This window comes from Dryas octopetala, chromosome 6 (genome assembly GCF_963921425.1).
Source record: "Dryas octopetala chromosome 6, drDryOcto1.1, whole genome shotgun sequence".
NCBI lineage: Eukaryota > Viridiplantae > Streptophyta > Magnoliopsida > Rosales > Rosaceae > Dryas > Dryas octopetala.
The window spans coordinates 1,075,200-1,094,413 of record NC_141371.1 but is presented as its reverse complement, the minus strand read 5'-3'; the positions used below and the strand labels follow the sequence as shown (position 1 = coordinate 1,094,413).

Here is a 19,214-nt window from a genome sequence, read left to right as displayed (position 1 = left end):
GTTATCGGATCGGGTTCAGACCCTAGGCCTCCACATAAATCTAATGCAAATGACGGTCATGAGGCAAAGGCTAAATTAATTGTGAGATCTGGGTTGAAAAAGCTTCGGAGAATCCTTATTCAGGATGTTGTAAAAAGAAAAAAGAAAAAGGAAAAAGAAAAGGATATATAAACGCCTATTGAACTTGAAAAATATTGAAAAATATGTTATCAAAGAAAGAAATTGATCATAAGAGAACCAACCAATTAGTGGCTATATATAATTAAGTTTATCATATGACATAGGAGATTGTGGCTACGTACCTAACGAAACCGCTTCGCCCTTCCTTCGGCGCAAGTTCTTAATTCGAATATACTTATCCATGTAACTATGTGCTCTAGATAGATACTTATCCATGTAATTAATTAAGCCAAACTTATCCGCTACTTATCAGCTCGATCTGCTAATATGGGGTATAAATGTTAAACTTCAATCAAATCACCAGCATCTTTTCCAATTAAGAAATCGAGAAACGGAAAGCAATTAATAAGCCTTCCTTGACCCATCTAATTATATACATGTACGCTGTGCACGATGGCAAAAATAACTATGGAAAGGGTTTTTCATAATCGATCCCTCATACCCAAAGCCTCTCTCATAAACCCTAATGCCCCTTCTTGGAACAAGATAATGCTCTTGGTTGAACAAATTAAGTGCAAGGCATACACCCATACAGGATGATTGAAGAAAACATATATGTACATTGATTCATCCTATAACTTACTTCACACGTACGGCTTTGCTTGTAAAATTTGGAATCAATCTGTATATATGTTGCTTGTTTTAGAGCTAGCCTTATGGGATTCTATGAAACAAATTTCAAACCAACAAAAGCAAAAACTATGAAATTAAGCTAGCAAAGCCATATTACAATCTTATGTACAAGTTTTCGACGCATGCAGCAAATGTTTAAGAAACATCATCCATCCTTTATAATTTTTCATGATGAATTCATATTGGCTGAAGGGATCGAACACTAAAGGTCCTGCCCTTCCATCCCTTAGATAAATATATAGAAGGGAGGGCAGATCTTTTTGTTGCTCATATTGTCAAAATGAGCTGAATACAATACAAGATAATGAAAACTAAGTAAACAATATTGCTCTGAGCTTTCAGTAATGTAAGAAAATCTCATCCAGTACGTAGTAAAGAGTCATTAACACAAATGATACGGAAAACTAATTAATTAAGTAAACAATTGCTCTGGGTTTTTCAGGTAAACAAATTAATGCAAACAAATGATACTGATAACCAAGTAAACAATCTCATCCAGTAAAGAGTCATTAACACATTGATGCATGGCATCATAGCTAGCTGGGAATTTCAGATCGAAACTCATAGTCCTCATTTACCCTTCCACTGAAGCCATGGCCGGCTACCAGCACTGCCACTGCTGTTGTTGGCCCGGGGACTGCCAATGTTGGCGTTGGCTCCCGGCGCTGCCACTGTGGTGACTGGTGGTTCTGCAGAAGCAAAAACCAACTCTGCCTCTGAATGATTGGAAAGCCTACAATCTTCTAAAGATAGTGCTCTAGATAGAACATCGGTTTTAAGTAATTCATATTTCCCTCCATTGGGAAGCATCAGTACTGAACTACGTAACCCGCCCACGAGTTTCTCAAAGATTTTAATTTTCAACTCGCCAAGAGTCGATTTTGAGTCAATCTCTATGCTAAAGGAAGGCACTTTTACATCTATGTGGAGTTTCTGGTTAGCAGATGGCCCATTATTAGTGAACAATTTTACCTTGCCAGTGTACTCACCACCAAAAGTTTGGAAAATTTGACAGTTATCGTCTATTAGCTGAACATTATTCAAGAATAAAACTTGTCTGTCAATTGGTATTTGCAAGGCTCTTTGAATACGCTCCTTGATGCTTCTGACTGTGTCGAAGCTGCCAACTTTAATAACCAAGTCATTTTCTTTGTCCCGCTGAATCCGCTGAATAATCAGATCCATATATAGACTACAACATACATGCAAACACATGTATATACAACGTTAAAACTTATTACTCTATCTCTCTCATATATATATATATATATATATAATTATACTCACTCGATATTAATAAGTATCATATATACAAACACTTACCCCTCCATATCGGAGCCTTCTGATGAGACTTCCTGCTCAGGTACTGTACTTGAGCTTGGAAAATTGTGTGACAAACTATATGATAAAAAGCAATTACTATCAGATCAACACAAGAAGAATGAAACAACTATATCAAACACAGTACAATTAAACACAAGAAGAATGAAACATATTGAAACAACTACTAGCTAATACATATCATGTCATTAGAGAACCTCAAAATGCAATTATGCTACTCCTAATCATTTGAACATTATTAAGAGAAAATTAATTAATCTAATGAAGAACTGATTTTTGAAAAAAATTGAGGCTGAAGATCGAATTCCACCAAAACCCATAATCAAAATAATGACCAAAAATTAAAGATTCTCAGAAAATTAAACATCAAGATCTTGATTTCAATAAATTACAAAGGAAATTAATTATACTAGCTAATTACTTCTGATTGAGGATAGCCTCCCAATCTTGCATATCGATGTCAGTAGGTGCCACTGCGGCCATGGGAGGAAGATGGGTAAGGGAAGTGCGAGCATCATTCATATAAACAATGTGGATGACTCCTGGTGGATATTCCGAAACAGTGTTTCCATCTAAAAGTTCTTGACCCTTAAAAGTTAAAGCTTGCTGGGTAAAAACCACATCGGGGTGTTCCCTCTCAATTCTTTCTTTCACCTGTAGAACAGTGTCATGGGGGTTCACCTTGATGAGGAAATGGATGGGTGGTCCTAAATTTGATGGATGCTTTGCAAAATGTAAGTTCATAGTCTGCATATCTTAATGGCCGTATAGGGATTCACTTGCGACTGCCAAGGATATTCAAGTTAAACAAAATGGCGGAATAGATCGAACTGCGAAGAAGAAAAATTGCATCGGATTATTGCTTGCTGTAGTAGGTAACTAGGCATTAGGCTTTCTAATAGGAGCTGGCCGAGTCAAATTACGGAAAGGGCAATCTCCTATTAAATTTTAATCATCAAATTTATTAAAATAATATCCAACGGTTTTTAACTTGATTTTCTTCTAAAAAAAGTCAAAGAATTGAAGGGAAAAAACTAGAATCAACTAGCTAGCTATAGCTATAGATCTAAATTCATGCATATCATATAAATTTAAACACTATATATAAGAAAACAGAAAAAGAAAAGGATAAACGCGTATTGACCTTGAAAAATATTGAAAGATATGTTATCAAAGAAAGAAATTGATCATAAGAGAACCAACCAATTAGTGGCTATATATAATTAAGTTTATCATATGACATAGGAGATTGTGGCTACCTAACGAAACTAAACAGATGCCCGTTGCTGCTTCGCCCTTCCTTCGGCGCAAGTACGTTCTTAATACGTTGCTTTGTTGCTCGAATATACTTATCCATGTAACTATGTGTTCTAGTCTTCTAGATAGATATGGGGTATAAATGTTAAACTTCAATCAAGTCGATCACCACAATCATTTGCTCATATCAACTTCACTCCAACATATATCTTGATCGATAATGCTTAGTTTTTATGCATATTATTAATGAAAAGATTATATGCTTGCTGAGGCTGAAACATAAATGCTTAATTTTCACCAATATTTAACTAAATAATTTCAATAGTGTCTAAAATTTATTTTATTTTAGTTAACTCTTTCCATTCTTAAAAAATAATAATATGAAATTATTAAGTTGTGTACATATGCATATATTAAATCTTCATATAATTAGTTATGAATGGTATGACACAATCTTTGAATGGCACTACGTACACCCAAATTATATTCATAAGAATTTTCTAAATTCATATAAATATTTACAATGAGTTTATTTATATTGAGCATGTTAAAAAATTATTGTTAGAATTAATACTATGTTTTACACATTTGTGGCACTAATCATATATGCATCATCATCATCAATTGTCTTTGTTAGAATATTAGCTTGCCGTGCCATTTCTCTAGCAGAGACCCTTTGCTCTGAGGTGGCCCTTGGCGCTGCCCTTTGCCATGACAGTGCCATTGATGGAGTAACGACTTGTGGTGCACAAGGCAAAACCACCTCCACTCCTGAATTATTCGAAAGCCCTATGCAAAGAGAGAGAGAGAGAACCGTCAGACTCTCGCTGCTTATCAAAAATTCCAAAATTCAAGAAAATTGCTTAGTGATCGAATCGGCCAGCATTAATCTAATCTATGTATATATTTAAAATCAGACCCTTCACTTAATGTAAGCTAAACAGTGAGATTTGGATCAATGTCAGGTAATAGATAGTGATCATGTTTATTTAACGTCTATCAAGCAACCACAACCAAATGATCACATCAACCTCACTCCAGCATATGTGTTAATTAGCGTGTACATTTTAGATTATGGGATCAATGTCTTCTCTTGACAAGTAGATAATGCGTAGATTTTGCAGATTCTATTGTTCAATGCTAGCGATGAGATTGAGTTCAAATCTCATATACAATAGTTGATTAATCAAAGAAAAAAAAAATACACTAACGAGTAACAAAACAGATGCCCATTACCCCAATGGCTTTCTCGCAAGTTCTTAATTCGTTGCTTTGTTGCTCGAATGTACCTATCCATGTAACTATGTGCTCCAGATATAGATACTGATGATGCATGGTGAAGATTAATCTCATGCATGATATTATTGATGGCACTGTTAAGGAGAAAGGGCACTATAATATTGAACAGTATTCCATCTAACAATAAGCATCTCATAAGCATAAAAAGTAAACCCATCATTCTAGGTGTTGACATTTCCCAATGCAGAATCTATCCCTAGTCAGAGAATGCTAATCAGGAAACTCATAGACTCAAAAGTTTATACCACAAAAACTGGAGCCTCACTTTCGAAAGAAGCAAACATGTCAACGTTTACACAAAAGGAATAGGAAACCTTAAACTCTAGACGCTTCCTCATTCCAGTAAGCTTGGTTCAACGTCCTACCATAAATCACATGCTCTCCATCAAATCTACCAGCCAAGACCAACTCCCATGATACAAGGTTTCAATGCTATGAAAATCAACTGATAATACTTTCAGTCCTCGCACGTTTTGTGGGTGGGGCAGACTCAACATCACCTGGGTGGTCAGGATCCTCGTCATTTTTGGTTTCTTGTGCCTTCTGCTTCCTACTTACCTCTTTTGAATCTTCTTCCAAGGAAGTGCTGGCATTACTAGTGCTAATTCCTGTTTTAGTATCATCATGTTTGGAGATTTCTGACTTGTCATCTCCAGGGGAAGGAAGCACAATATTTGATGGGGCAGTAGAGTGATCATCCAAGGGGAATGATGCGGGCTTGACCTTGTTGTCTTCCATCTTTCTTTGTTGCTCAAACATCCTCTCAAGGTACTTTCCTTGTTCTTCAAGTTGCAACTGCAACTTTCTCTGGTTCTGCAAGAATAAACTATAACATCAGAACATGAGAAAGACCAACCCCACCCCCCTCCTTCTCTCGTTATAACATCAGAACTTGATGATAATGATTGTAGCATTAATACTCTTGTAAGTTGTTACACACTTCTAAACAGAAAGTAAAGAAGGCAATGCTAGCCTCCAACTGCATACCTCAAGTTGTTCATGAAGTCGCTTCTGGAGTTCCACCTGCAACCGCAACGCTTCAGTAATCCCCATACTCCTGTAAAAGTTGCAGCCGGATTTCAACTTAATAGCTCACAAATAAATCAGAAGATATATAGGTGAAAAACTATTTTAGCAGCTAAAATTACATTAAGAATGCTATTCCAAAAACAGATAAAGTTGAAAATTTTCTCTAAGGACCACTTAATGAAGAAATGGTAAAATGTAAGAAGTAACTAGAGTTGTACGGAAACTATTAGCTTTCTTATATAATAGAGTTTGGTCCTACAAGTAGGACAGATCTCTCACTCTGTCTAACATTCAAAGTTGCATGGCTTAAATTTAATACATGAAATTTCTGTCCTAATAGAAAAAAAAAAAAAAAAAAAAAAAAAAGTCAAAGTAACATAGATATAGCTATGGGACCAAAATATAGAAGATAAACGGGGGAAAAAAAAATTAAAGATAAAAAGTAAGATGCATATTCTTCAATATTCAGGGTGAAGGAAAAATACATACGCTTTCAAGTCTAGAGAATTAATTTCTTCAACAGGAGTCGGATTTTTCTCACAATTTCCTGAAAAAAAAACAACAACATAACTTACTCATCACTTAACTACTAGATTCTTTTATGTATATGTATATATATATGTTATACTTGAGAGCTTTGTGAAGTTAGAAAACAAAGCAAATGATCTATTGTATACACACAAAAACATAGGAGGTGAGGGAAAAGAGAAATGTATATATGAAACGCTGCTTAGTATTGTAAGAGTGTGAATAAAGTTTAATCATCTAGCAACACAAAACTGTTCATCACTGCCAGCAGGGCTAAATAGATAAACCACCTAGCAATCAAAACATTTTTGTAAGTGATAATTTTGCAAGCCAAAAGTGTCAATGATTCTTTCAAGCAAAACATCAGAGAAGAAGAACAAAGGAGGTGATCATTACCTTCTGATGACTCTGGTTTGTATCTGGCTGTTCTATATTTCTGAAATTTAAAAGAAAAGTAAAGGTCCAGCAAAAACAATAAAACTAACCACCAGGTTGTTATAGGGAAGTAATCAAGGATAGAAATATATCAACCTACCTGTAAATGGCTTTTTACATGATAGATTGTCAGGTTTTCAACTTTCATGAGGTTTAAGATACCCTTGGGAGTGGCTCCTGTTTGTTAAAGTTATTAGTCAATGACAAAAAAGCTCTGTGATTTCTCTCAGACCTACAGAAATAAAGAACTAAAGATGATAAGATGTGTTACCCACGTTCGCTACCACCAAGCTGGTTGACAGCTTCCACAAAGGCCTCATGAAGTTCTTGTGTCCAACGCATTCTGGGTTTGGTTGGGGCTGCAGTGGACAATGAGTCGGGGCCAGGACAAAATTCTCCAGATTGTACTGCCTGATGCTGTTGCATCTGGGGCTGCTGCTGTTGCGGTTGCTGCACCAAGATATCAGAATATGGATTCAACACCTGGCACATTGTTAGAAGTTCTAAATTAATTATAAGCAGAGTAAAGATATTGAAGTAAATTTCAATGAGAATGTTCAATTTGTTGAAATCTTAAATATGGTTCAAAAGAAAATAGCTGATACATGTCATATATTTAGGTCACAAAAACAGCTGAACAGAAAAAAAGTTCTCAAAGTAGTCTCAGGAAACTGAATATATTAAACATATTATTCTGTTAAGAATAGAAAAGCCATGAAATTCTCAAGAAGTTTCAGCTCCATTGGAAACACTGACCATGTAATAATGCAACAGGCACTTCAAAAGTACGAAAAACACACCTTTGGTTTGGGATCTACTGCATTGGCATCAACAGGAAGCTCCCAATTTGGGTCCAGAGCATCATCAAAGGAAATTAATGGATCCCAATCAGACCAATCCGTCTTTTCAGCATGATCCTCTGATGTTATGACACCAGTACTACTATCCACCATCCCATTCAGGTCAGTGACATTTTCGGAAAAATGAAGAAAATCCTGAACTGAATCTGAGCACCAGGAAATATCTTTATTTTGTACAGGGTAACTACTCAATGCTGTAGATTGTACTTCTGAATGGGAAGAATGGGTCGGTGACAATGATTTTCCGTCACCTGATGACTTAAAAATGACTGGAGAATGTTGGGAATGCCTTTCACAAGGGGAAACTGAAGAAATATGAATGTCATTGGGAAGCCTGGAAGATGATGAAAATAAGTGCGCTGGGGAAGAAGCCTGTGGTAACATAGAACATATAGTCTTCTCCCTTTGTGAGGAAACCTGAAAAGAATCTGGCAATTTGGGATACTTTTCATCAAGGGAGGTAGAGAGATTTGGAAATGATGAAGACATAGCTTTGGAAGCTCCCAAGTTACTCATCTGGTTTGTATCTTATCTTTAAATATATAGAGCAGGGTGCATGTTCATTATTGTCTGTATATCAAGAGTGCCCAGGTAGTGTCTTCTCAGCCACTCCCACAAACTTCTTCTTCATTGCCAACATAATAGGAGCAACATTCACACTATAAGGAGAGTTTTAAACCAATTCTGGCTAATATTCACATTCACTATCATTCAAAGAGCCGATTTCTGGTAGCTGTGAGAAGAAAATGACAGAACAAAAGATGCTGGTTAAAGTAAAGTATTTTACTGTATGTAAAAAAACCAAAATGCTTAAACTTCAGGGCCCAAAAAAAAGCCTAAACTTATTCTCAAGGGTTTAATATTACAAGAGTTTCAAACTTTTTAATTTTTACCAATTCCTTTCAAACCATCCAAATCTCAACACCACAAAGATGATCCATAATCTCAATCCCTTAACTATAATCAATAAATTCCCACTTAGCATCACAGACACATGTAGAAGCACATAAACCAGTAACACCGAAACAGCCCGAAGAGCAAAAGCAAGGTAACCCAGCAGCCCAAAACCGCATATTATCAAATTCTTCGTTCAAAATTATAGACAACCCAGTACAAAACACAAGAAGAAGAAGAAGAAGAAGAAGAAGAAGAAGAAGAAGAAGAACGCACTGATTTCCAATAATTTCAGAGAATATAATCTATATAAACAATAACTCAAAGTGGGTATCGACCAATCTTACCCAAGTGATAAAACCGAAAATTGAAACGCAAAAGCTGGACTTTAAATCAAAGTTGAGAGCTTTGAGGCTGCTGTGTAGCGGAAAAGCACGCAGCGAAGATTAGGAATTGGGAAAACACTGTTTGTGAAAGATTCTGAAAGATACAAGGTATGATATGGCGATGAGCCGATGGCTGTTGTCTTCTTGACTTAATCTCACACGAACTCCTCTCTCACAAGAAAGAGAGAAGAACTTACTTGTCTTGTTTTGTCTCTCTTTCTGTGATGGTGACTCGGAAAATGTTAAGCAGCAGCCAATGAATTTTGATCTTTACATTTTGGCCGTTCGTTTGGCTTAATTATAAGTTTATCATTGAGTAATTAACAGTAGTCATTTGAGAAGAATATTGGTGGTGGTCTAATTGGCTGCCACACAAGGCCAGTGGGTCCCACTCAAGTGGTCCCTCTTTGTCTTTTTATGATATTATTAATTTATTATTTCTTATTTATGCTCGAGTGTACTCTCCTTTTTTCCGGTGATTACTTAGTGCTCCTTTTTTGGTCAAACTTAGTGCTCCTTAGTCCTTGGACTCCTTACCACAGAAATTAATTGGATAGAGCTGTGAATGACGCCGCCACTTTTCTTTCTTTCTATTTACCACACTTATTTTCCAGGTGGCGCCATTTTTGTCATGTAAGTTTTATCACATATAACCAAAAAATAAAAAGAAAACTAATTAACATTTCATATCATTCCTAAATATTCTATATTCTAGAGGTCTGCCTATCGAATTTTAAATTTGTCAATAATATAATGTATAGGAAGAAAGTAAGAAACCATGTATGGAAGATGGGTGAAAAGAAGATATTAATGGTAATGGCAGTAAAGCTAATAAATCATCCATGGTGGAAAATTTATTTTGAATAATTGTAATACCGTTTATGTGGTATAATTTATATTTATATAATAAAATATAATTATTTTTGAATTATTTTTTAGTTCGAATGACTGAGATCGTTTCGGTTTAAATTCAATAATCATTTATTTTTAGAACATAATATTAATAATGTCCACTCAAATTAAAACATGTAAATTAATTACATTATGAGACAATATTATAATTATACATAATGATTTCTCCATAATGCAGAGTCAAAACATCTCATTTTAAATGTTGCACTAAAGATTAACAAATTTCAAAGGCACTAGGGAAACTCTGCGTAGTACAACAACATTAATTTGTCGCATATGGACTACACGTACTTGATCTTAGCCAAAAGGCCAAGAAAGCTACACGCTTGCTAATCTAACTTGTTGCACAAGGTAAACTCCCCCATTAACAAATTTATATATTGAAACATTGGTGCGATGAATAAATTATCGGGTATGAATAGTAAACCTATTAATATAATGTAATGGGTAGCCTGGTTTGATCGGTTGAATAGTCAAATGTTACTCTGAGAATCAGACCCAAACTTAGTTATGACTTTTGATGAATAAGTCATAAGCCTAAGAAATGATTACCTACTCATGAGTGCATGCAGTTTGCGTGAGGCAGCAGGTCCTTCCACGTATATACAAAGTTACCAACCCATACGAGTGTCCAGCGGCAACCAATGCGAGTCACTTGGAGTTTGTTGTGCTTAATTTTCAGCTAATTCTTATCTCTAATTTTCAATCAATGCATATTTGATATTAATTAATTGATAATTAGAGCAGGGTCGACCTTCTAATAGGCAGTTTGTAAGCAACTTGAGGCTGATTAATCAATTGAGGTTTGAAAGATGGCAACAGAGCAGCAGCAACAGCAGGAGGCATCAAAAGAAGCGATGGCAACGGTGGCCGAGAAGGCACCGATCACGGCGGAGAGGAAGGTCCGGACTGATTTGGAGACGAAGCTCCCAAAGCCTTACATGCCTCGAGCTGTGACTGCACCTGACATGGACAACATCAATGGCACTTGGGGCCATAAGCATTCCAACATGTCTGTGCTTCAGCAGCATGCAGCTTTCTTCGACCAAGACAATGATGGCATAATCTACCCTTCCGAGACATTTAGAGGTATCGTACGTGTTGAGAGTATATCCCACATTGAAATTGAAATATTGTTAAACTTGGTTTTGCGTTATAATATATAATGTTTTGAGTCTTTCTACCACTTGATCTGGATTAAATGTTGTACCGCATTTTTTGAATTATGTTGGTATACATTTAATAGAGATTAATTAAGATTAGTATTAATTTCAGGATTTCGGGCACTTGGATTTAATTCGGTTGCTTCTTTCATTTTCATGGTTCTTGTCCATGGAGCAATGAGTTATGCCACTCTGCCTGTAAGTTGGCTATGTTGTAAGATCAGCTAGCTACCTTTACTGATTCATTTGTCACTCATTACAAGTACGTACTGCTGTTTATTTTGTATATTTGGATTCATTTCTTTTGCAGACATGGATACCTTCTCCCTACTTTGCAATACACATACAAAACATACATAGGGCAAAGCATGGAAGTGATTCAGGGACCTATGATACAGAGGGAAGGTAACGATACTTGCCCATGTATAATATACCTAAAAAAAGATGTATTGGTAATTTGTTTAATTTGTTAAAGTTTTCAATGTGAAAAAACTAGTTAAAATCAACTTAATTGTATATGCTGATAAAATCAACCAAACTTAGCGATCATATATATACAGTTAATTTTTATTCAACTTTCAAATTTCAGTTCTTATTATCTATGGATCCCTGTTGTCCAGTAAACGAAGTAGATATGAATGATGACTTCCATTCTGTGGAGATAGGAATCCCATTCAATATAATTAGCAATATTTGTTATAGGCTGTCTATTTTGGCTAATGTGTTCACACTAAAAAACTTGTGCACAAACTAATTTTGGTGTAAATTTCTGTACTTCAAATGCTTTGGTACTTCATTTGTCTGTGTGTATCATGTATTAGTTGTTGGAAATTGCAAAGTCATTAAACAATCACATGAAATTTCAGCTGCTGCAAATTTAAGTCATGTTGTCTAATTCCATGTATGCTTGTAGGTACATTCCAGCAAATCTTGAGAACATGTTCAGCAAATATGCCCGTACGGTGCCTGATAAGCTTACGTTCTGGGAGCTTTGGCACATGACTCAAGCTAACCGTGACGCCTTTGATTTCTTTGGCTGGTCTCTCTCTCTCTCTCTCTCTCAAACACGCACACATGCAGACACACCCACATAAACATATTCAAAAGTGTAGTTAATTTTCTGTTACTGTCGCAGGGTTGCAAGTAAACTGGAATGGGGAGTTCTATATCTTCTTGCAAAAGATGAACAAGGTTTCTTAGCGAAGGAGGCTGTGAGACGCTGTTTTGATGGAAGCTTATTCGAATACTGTGCCAAGTTGCAGAAGGGTGCTGCTGGTAAGCTGGGTTGAGGCAGAGCATCATACTACGTGAATTATGGTTTGTGTTTGTATTAGTTTTTTGAGCTTCATAGACTGATAAGTGATAACAGAGAAGACTCAAATAATGTGACTTTACGAGTTGGATGAACAATTCCTAGACTTTTCAGTTGATCCTACTCAGTTGAAGCATCAAATTTTCCTATGCTTGTCACTGTATGATTAACTTGGTTAGATGGCACTAGTGCAACTTTTTTTTTTTTTTTTTTTTTTTCTGATCAAACAATATAGAGGGACAGGATTTGAACACAGAACTTCGTATATAGGAATAAATGTTCTTAACCACTAAAACAAAGTCTCAATTTTCGTCTTCACAAAGAAGCACACCATTGTTAAATTTGATAAAGAATTCACACACCAAGATAGTAAACGAATAAAGAGAAACCATGTCTTTTGCTCACACACCAGTAAAGCCTAGTATTTAGATAAATATCATTACCAACACAATCTCTCCAGATAATATAAGCAGTAGTGCACTTACTAGAGGCATACGAATTCAATAGTTGAAGGCACTTTTGGTTTAAGGAGTTGCATAGCGTGATGTCTGGCCTCTGCTTCCATTGTGGCTTGTTCAGTTCCCCTATCCATTTCAGTAGGATACAATTCAGGATGATACATCCAACCCGGACAGGATTAATAACAATTTTCTCCAGTGCAGCAGCATTCTTTATCAAGCACATTACATGTTCAACAACACATCTACAATGACAATACCCCTTGTATTGGAAGAAGGCATGTGAGAGAGTGAGAGAGTGGAGAGTGGGTGGTTATAAAATTTGGGGGCAAAAGACAATGAGTTGGGGCATATTGCTTGAAAACCAGTGTATCTCTCTCTCTCTCTCATGTTGTTTCAACTATTTTAACTGGTATATAATCATCTTAAGAGTTCAGAAGGTGAAATCCAAAAGAAAAAGTTTTTTTTAGTTGTTATGTCATATAATATCACTTGTAAAATTGGCATGATTATTGAATTGGCGTATCACATTTATACACTATAGTATAAAGTCCAGCCATTGGAAGTGGACCTACATATATAAAAACATGATGACTGTATTCATGTTTTTCCACAACAGATTTCATTTCGGGAGCAGGAAACTCAAACCTGAAGTCATTCTCTAAATTTTCAATGACAATAGCATTTGGATGATGAAAGAATTCAAATGAAGTCAATTACTATTTTCCCATTAAAACTAAAGGAGAGAGTTAGCTTTAGAATTTATAAGGATACTGTGTATTATAAACAGTATCCCGATAGAACTTCTACAAAAATATCTCTCTAAATTCTAATCATCTCCATCTTTCTTACATTTTCTTCTCTAACTTTTACAGCAAGGGAGCATTGTCCATTCTGGAATGATAAGTCATTGACACGCTTCAAAACATCAGCTATCATAAAGTCAATTTAAGCAAAAGACTAATTACAACATTGCTCATTGGACATCTAACTGCAGCAGCCAGCAGTCTTCAGGCAAATGCAGTCATCAATCTTTTCCCTGCACATGAAAATAGTGATAATTACCGGCAATAAAGAGGAATTAAGATGTAGATACACTAGAAATTTCATAATTGGAGCATAATGCACATTGACCCTTATCGTTTCTTTCAAGTCCTGTCTGGTATTTGGGATTCCACTATTGTCAAACCCAGTGTAAAAGACCTACCAACACAGATCATCCCAGATGATCATGTGGGTACATGCAGAACTGCAACCTTAATCTCATATTATAAACACACTCATAAAGTTCTAAATTTATGTGACATTGAAGACCCGGCCAGTAGCATATCATAGTCCACAATGGTCGCAAGGAAAGCCATCTTTTATACTTTTGTGTTCTAGGACATAAAATGTGGGTTTCAGTTCATAGTTTATTGACAAGACTGTGATGTACTCACCAACAGTTCCATGAAAAACTATACTGGAAAGCAAAGTAAAATATACCAACCTCTCTAACCAAGAACAAAAGTTTGGCCTTGCCATAGAATCGTAGAGAGGGTATGTTACATTATCTTCGCAGTAAAAGAATAACATATAACTCTTTTTTCTCAAAAATATAAGATCATATACTTGCCTTTTTGTTTCCTGGTCCGGCAATATGGACTTCCACAAGTACACTGGAATGCCTTAATAGGATGATTTACATCATCAAAATCAATCCCATAATCCTGTAAAATGATTTTGCAGACCATTTTGTCAACAGAAAAATTCAAACTTCATGAAAACCCAAATAAGGCAACTAATGGAATCAGTCACATCGATTACAACAGATAAATTAGCAAAACATATAACAGTGTGCATGGCTCTTTTGTTATCCTGTGTTGTACATGAAAGACCATATCCAGTTGTCTCTCCAAGTTCTATATTTTCATAGCATGTCACTTCCAAAAATAAACCCCAGAGACGTCCAACTCACCAAAAACTCAAACTCAAAACACCAACCCACCATTATCCCTACATCAAAACCAAATAGTTCTTTTTTTCCTTTTCCAGTCACCAAAGAAGAATTCAAATAGTAGAGGAAAAAACAAGCTCACTCACCCACGTCAGCTCTTCAAAAGCATTCACTTTCCTGGTAGTAAAAAAGGCAAGCTGCATACAAGGAACAACAGGAAGACACTCAGACACGCTTCTTCATACACAATGTACAAGCACAATCCAACAGAAAAACCATTCAAACTTTACAACACATACACACTCTGTGTGTGTGTGTGGAAGCATTTACATAGGAAGCAGGTGAATCCATACATGATAATAATGACGGTCAGGAGTCTCCACTTGGACTGGAATATCGACCAAGTTTGCATCAAAGCATCTGCGATTATAAAGGGAAGTAATCATAAAGTAAGGACAAAACAAGGGAGCAAAATCATTAAAAAAATGAACTATGCTACTCTAAGACAAGCTATTTAGTGAACCATCTTCATATCCTTCTCCCAAACACAAGTACAATAAAAGTAGACAAAAAATTAGCATCTAATTGATTAGGAAAAGTTGTATTTGGATGATCTTTGTCTACATCAATGAATATGACAATTACTCTTAATACAATGTAAAAGATTCCACTCATTTATATGACTCAGTAGGAACTAGTGATGAATTTTCTGACAACTTATGCGAAGATACCTCAATTATAAATCATAGGCAACAAATGGGTAGTGTGTTGAGGGATTGAAAAGGCAGATGTATAAATAGAACATATGGCCACTTTAAAAGAAGACACAAAGCTAAAGCAGTAAATGAACTCACTAAAATGGACTTAGAAAAAATGTACAAGCACACTTTGGAAAATCTTACCTATGATTGATAAATCTTGCAATATTTCCATGAAATGTTGCATCAAGACAAAGTGCGTTGTCATCCTCCAAAACTTTTTCCGAGCCCCAATCTCCATCTAGATTTACGGGGTATGTATGTCTCTCATTGCCATTTCTTTCCATATTCCTCTGATACAACTCCGAATTGGTCAATATCTCCCCAACATATTCACAGACAAATGTACCCTTCTCCAAGACCTCTAGGGTTCTAACACCCCAGCCTTTTCCTTCACGGGTCAAGAACACCTGAAGCATATCAGAACAAGTATCTACTAGTTTGTTATGAATAATAATTATTACCATACAGAAATTCTAACAGCTAACTGACATATTAATATTAATATAATGCTTAATGAACAAAAAGTACTAATATTGACAAGCATTAGCAATGAAAACAAATTCAGAAGAGCTAGTGGTGCACATACACTAATTATCATTGTTAATAGCCAAACAATGGGTGCTCAAGAAGAAACTACAAGATTCAAAGAGCATCCAGTACGACCTAGTGCCCTCTTCTAGAATTTCTGAGCAAATAAATGGAAATCGTGGTGAAATATTATGCAGCTTCAACTAGTTAATTATTTAGGAATATCCAAGATAGCAAGAGTTTGACCTTCAAGAGGCAAAAAGCACCTCTTGACTCATGCACAAATATACTTCTTCAAAGTTAGATAATCTCAATTTTAGTTTTAGGGAAGAAAAAAAAAGTAGTTAAAGTCATTTTCTTGAAGTAGCTTCCACACATTTCAAATAAATAATTAATTAGCCAAATAAGGTATCCAAGGTGAACGTTACTACCAAGAGATAAAATGGGAAACGAACCTGTAACTTGCATGAAATACCCCGTTGCACTACCCGATTTCCACACTTCAAATCACATCCACATTTTCTCCAGCATTCTTTAATAAACCTCCTGACCAAGTGTCCTTTGCATTTTTCAGGCATGTACTCATTTTTGAACCTCTCAAGGGGGCAGTCTTGACAATAAACTAAAGGGTGCTTCTCTGGTTCCCTCTTCATAGACATACAAGCACGTAGAAAATCTTCTTTTAGCAGGCCTTCTGGTGTGTACACAAACTCCCCACCAGTTTCGTGAGCACATGCACACGGGATTGCCGATGAAAGACAATTTCCTGAACAATCTGAGCAGCAATCCTCGTCCGCAATACGAGCCAGTGAGATATTCACATTAGCATTTTGGTAAATTATATTGTGTGGGATGTAATTAAACTTTGGCAAACACTCATTTCCAGTTTCATCTACCAATGATATCTTCACTTTTTCTGTCGATTTTGTGATGTCAGGGAGACGATTGCCTGACTTCTTGTCCTTATGGGTGATGGGTTGCTGCTGAACCACAAGATTAGGTGTACCTGTAGCAGAACAGCTTCCTACACCATTGAAATCTGCCTGAGAACGTTGAGTTCTTAAAGCTCCGTTCTTTGGTCCTGTAACATGAAGAGCATCTCGAGCACTTGTAACCACTTCAGTAGACGCCGTAGGTTTGACAGAACGACCCCCAGTTGAACCCCCTGACGAACCGGGAAGAGCTAGACAATACAATGCTAGGTAGTAAGAAAAAACCAGTTGCACAAAAATAAAAGGTACTAGGCTAAGGCTTATTCAAAAGGATGAACATATAGATGGGAAAAAAAAGTATCATATTTTTGGAGGCCAGTTGTCTTCATTTTTTATGAATTGGAGCATCCACGTCAAAATCATTTGACAATAAATAAAGAAATCTACTCCTTATAAATTACTAGACAATGTTATAATTTTTTAACTTGGGATAATATTCGACATTCTTCTATATCCCCGCATGTGTAGCGTCATTCAAACCAAATACGTGGACAACTCATAATACCATAAAAAATAATAAAATATATAACTCAAAACTAATTGACAATAAATAAAGAAGTACAACTCTTTATAAACTATTATACAAGACTATAATTTTTTAAAATAACATTCAACATTTTCAAAATGACATTTGAAAGTTCATTGCCGCCCAAGAAAGAATGAGAATAAAGGAACAGATTTCGACCATCTTGTAATAGACAATAGTATCTTGTAGTGGAAAGATATAAATACCTGGACGTCTCATTAATGTGGGTTCTGCAGAGACTGGAACACCATTTGTGGATTCCCTGGTTTTTGGTTTCATGAAGTCTTTCTTGTGATTACCATGTGAGATTGATGATAATGGTGCCCTCTCAGAATGTAATTTTCTATCTCCATGGGGAGTGGGAAGGGGGTCTTTTCCTCTGTCCCTGAACTGTTTGAGGGGCAGTTCAGAACTAGATCCAGTTCTGCCGTTTCTTAAACAAGGTTGAGATGACTCCATGACTCCCTGTCTTCTGACCATTGTTGAAGGATTTTCACTCTGCGCCAATGATTGGCTTGACATATCCATTTTAGAGTCCTCGGCCAAATGCAGTCTTTTACCTGGTCTTTCTGACGCATCATTTTTTCTAGTTGCTTCAGACCCATCATTTCCCACAGCAAGCTGAACAAGTACAAGTTTTATTAGTTTATAACAAAAGAATTTATATGTAACAAGTATATACATTTATTCTCTCATATCAATGAGTATATATATTCGTTATGTATAAATTTTTTTTATTTGTAACTTGTACAAAAGCTCAAGTGGCTTAACTACACTATTTGTGCACTCAATCCAAGGTTGGACCATGCTAGTTACTGTTTACAGGACAACTAATCTACCAAGTGAGTGAGTAAAATATGTCCTAGCAAAACTTGCAATGCAATTGCCAATTATCATGTTCCACTAAAAATTTTGAGGGTATCATTTTTTCTAGCAAATAAAATTTGAAATAAATTTTAAAAAGTCCATAAGATGACCTTTCAATTTTTCAACAAAATTTTTCTCGAAAACAATGGATTGTTTACCTCTAAAATAAAAATATGAGATTTTTAACAAAATTTTAAAATTATTTTAAGATTGCAAACAATATACTAAATTCGCAAAATATAAACCACAAAAACCAGATGTGATTTCTGATCAAAACACAAGAACCAAAAATTTAGTTTCCCTTATAATTAATAAACAATTAGTATAGAGTACCTTATTTTCCTTAGACTCAAAATATGCATCTACAAGAGTCCGGTAGTTGTCTTCTTCAATAAGCTCCCAATTTCTATCGTACAACTTCAGCAGAGACTTAAGAACTGGTTTGACCTCTTCATCACGAATATGCAAGCCCCTCGTCACCTTAAAGGCCTCAATAACTCTCGGGTCGGGAGACATGGCCAGAGCAAAAACTGATGAACAGTTGAACACTTAAATCTAAAACTAATTCAGAGGTCACTTGCTCCTTATGTTCCACAGCATTAATTAAATTGCTACCTCTCCTGCATTAATTTCCAGGGCTTGTTAGATAAAGCACAAAACCCATTCAGTCTTTTACGTCCCACCAATTTAATTTGCGCCTCGTTAATTTCTTCCTTTGTTCTCTGCAAATATAACAAATACAAGTAAGAATTTCAATATTTCATTTCATGCATATGTACAGGACATACTATGCTCCTAGAATAATGTATCAAATTAAATTGCTAAACATCCAATTAAACAAATTTGTGAAGATTTTTTTTTTAATTTTTCCCATGTTATACCCTTTTGTTTCTTATTTTGACTAATCTCTTTCTTTA

General features: G+C 35.7%; 3 protein-coding genes across 4 annotated transcripts; 1 reads left to right on the top strand and 2 right to left on the bottom strand.

The window, feature by feature from the left end:
• Positions 1 to 4,787: 4,787 nt before the first annotated feature.
• Positions 4,788 to 9,020, bottom strand: LOC147280738 (Homeodomain-like superfamily protein). Of its 2 annotated transcripts, none has more exons than XM_086247824.1 (8): positions 8,804 to 9,020; positions 7,503 to 8,295; positions 6,978 to 7,152; positions 6,803 to 6,879; positions 6,664 to 6,703; positions 6,229 to 6,286; positions 5,698 to 5,767; positions 4,788 to 5,523 (listed from the first exon to the last, which is right to left on the bottom strand). In XM_086247824.1, the coding sequence occupies exons 2-8, from the start codon at positions 8,076 to 8,078 to the stop codon at positions 5,152 to 5,154; spliced, it is 1,368 nt and encodes a 455-aa protein (XP_086103950.1). In that variant the 5' UTR covers positions 8,079 to 8,295; positions 8,804 to 9,020; the 3' UTR covers positions 4,788 to 5,151. The 2 variants fall into 2 exon arrangements, with proteins under 2 accessions (XP_086103950.1, XP_086103949.1); XM_086247823.1 differs by having other exon boundaries at positions 6,978 to 7,185; positions 8,804 to 9,017.
• A 1,504-nt stretch (positions 9,021 to 10,524) lies between these two features.
• Positions 10,525 to 12,301, top strand: LOC147280737 (peroxygenase-like). The gene is made up of 5 exons (XM_086247792.1): positions 10,525 to 10,843; positions 11,030 to 11,115; positions 11,228 to 11,322; positions 11,831 to 11,956; positions 12,053 to 12,301. The coding sequence occupies exons 1-5, from the start codon at positions 10,567 to 10,569 to the stop codon at positions 12,204 to 12,206; spliced, it is 738 nt and encodes a 245-aa protein (XP_086103918.1). The 5' UTR covers positions 10,525 to 10,566; the 3' UTR covers positions 12,207 to 12,301.
• Positions 12,302 to 13,449: 1,148 nt separating this feature from the next.
• SUVR4 (SET-domain containing protein lysine methyltransferase family protein) lies at positions 13,450 to 18,813 on the bottom strand. Its single transcript, XM_086246377.1, has 8 exons — positions 18,631 to 18,813; positions 17,637 to 18,051; positions 16,368 to 17,095; positions 15,526 to 15,791; positions 14,977 to 15,043; positions 14,770 to 14,820; positions 14,303 to 14,396; positions 13,450 to 13,726 (listed from the first exon to the last, which is right to left on the bottom strand). Exons 1-8 carry the CDS (start codon positions 18,811 to 18,813, stop codon positions 13,698 to 13,700), a joined length of 1,833 nt encoding a protein of 610 aa, XP_086102503.1. The 3' UTR covers positions 13,450 to 13,697.
• Positions 18,814 to 19,214: the final 401 nt, after the last annotated feature.

Coding starts and splice junctions, on each gene's coding strand:
- LOC147280738 (XM_086247823.1), bottom strand. CDS start 8,078: ATGAGTAACTTGGGAGCTTCCAAAGCTATGTCTTCATCATTTCCAAAT. Junction 6,704..6,802: donor ATGTAAAAAGCCATTTACAG/GTAGGTTGATAT, acceptor TTTAAATTTCAG/AAATATAGAACAGCCAGATA. Junction 5,768..6,228: donor AATTCTCTAGACTTGAAAGC/GTATGTATTTTT, acceptor CAACTTTTACAG/GAGTATGGGGATTACTGAAG.
- LOC147280737 (XM_086247792.1), top strand. CDS start 10,567: ATGGCAACAGAGCAGCAGCAACAGCAGGAGGCATCAAAAGAAGCGATG. Junction 11,323..11,830: donor ACCTATGATACAGAGGGAAG/GTAACGATACTT, acceptor GTATGCTTGTAG/GTACATTCCAGCAAATCTTG. Junction 11,957..12,052: donor GCCTTTGATTTCTTTGGCTG/GTCTCTCTCTCT, acceptor TTACTGTCGCAG/GGTTGCAAGTAAACTGGAAT.
- SUVR4 (XM_086246377.1), bottom strand. CDS start 18,813: ATGTCTCCCGACCCGAGAGTTATTGAGGCCTTTAAGGTGACGAGGGGC. Junction 14,397..14,769: donor CTTTTGAAGAGCTGACGTGG/GTGAGTGAGCTT, acceptor ATCATTTTACAG/GATTATGGGATTGATTTTGA. Junction 13,727..14,302: donor CCGGACCAGGAAACAAAAAG/GCAAGTATATGA, acceptor TTTCATGTGCAG/GGAAAAGATTGATGACTGCA.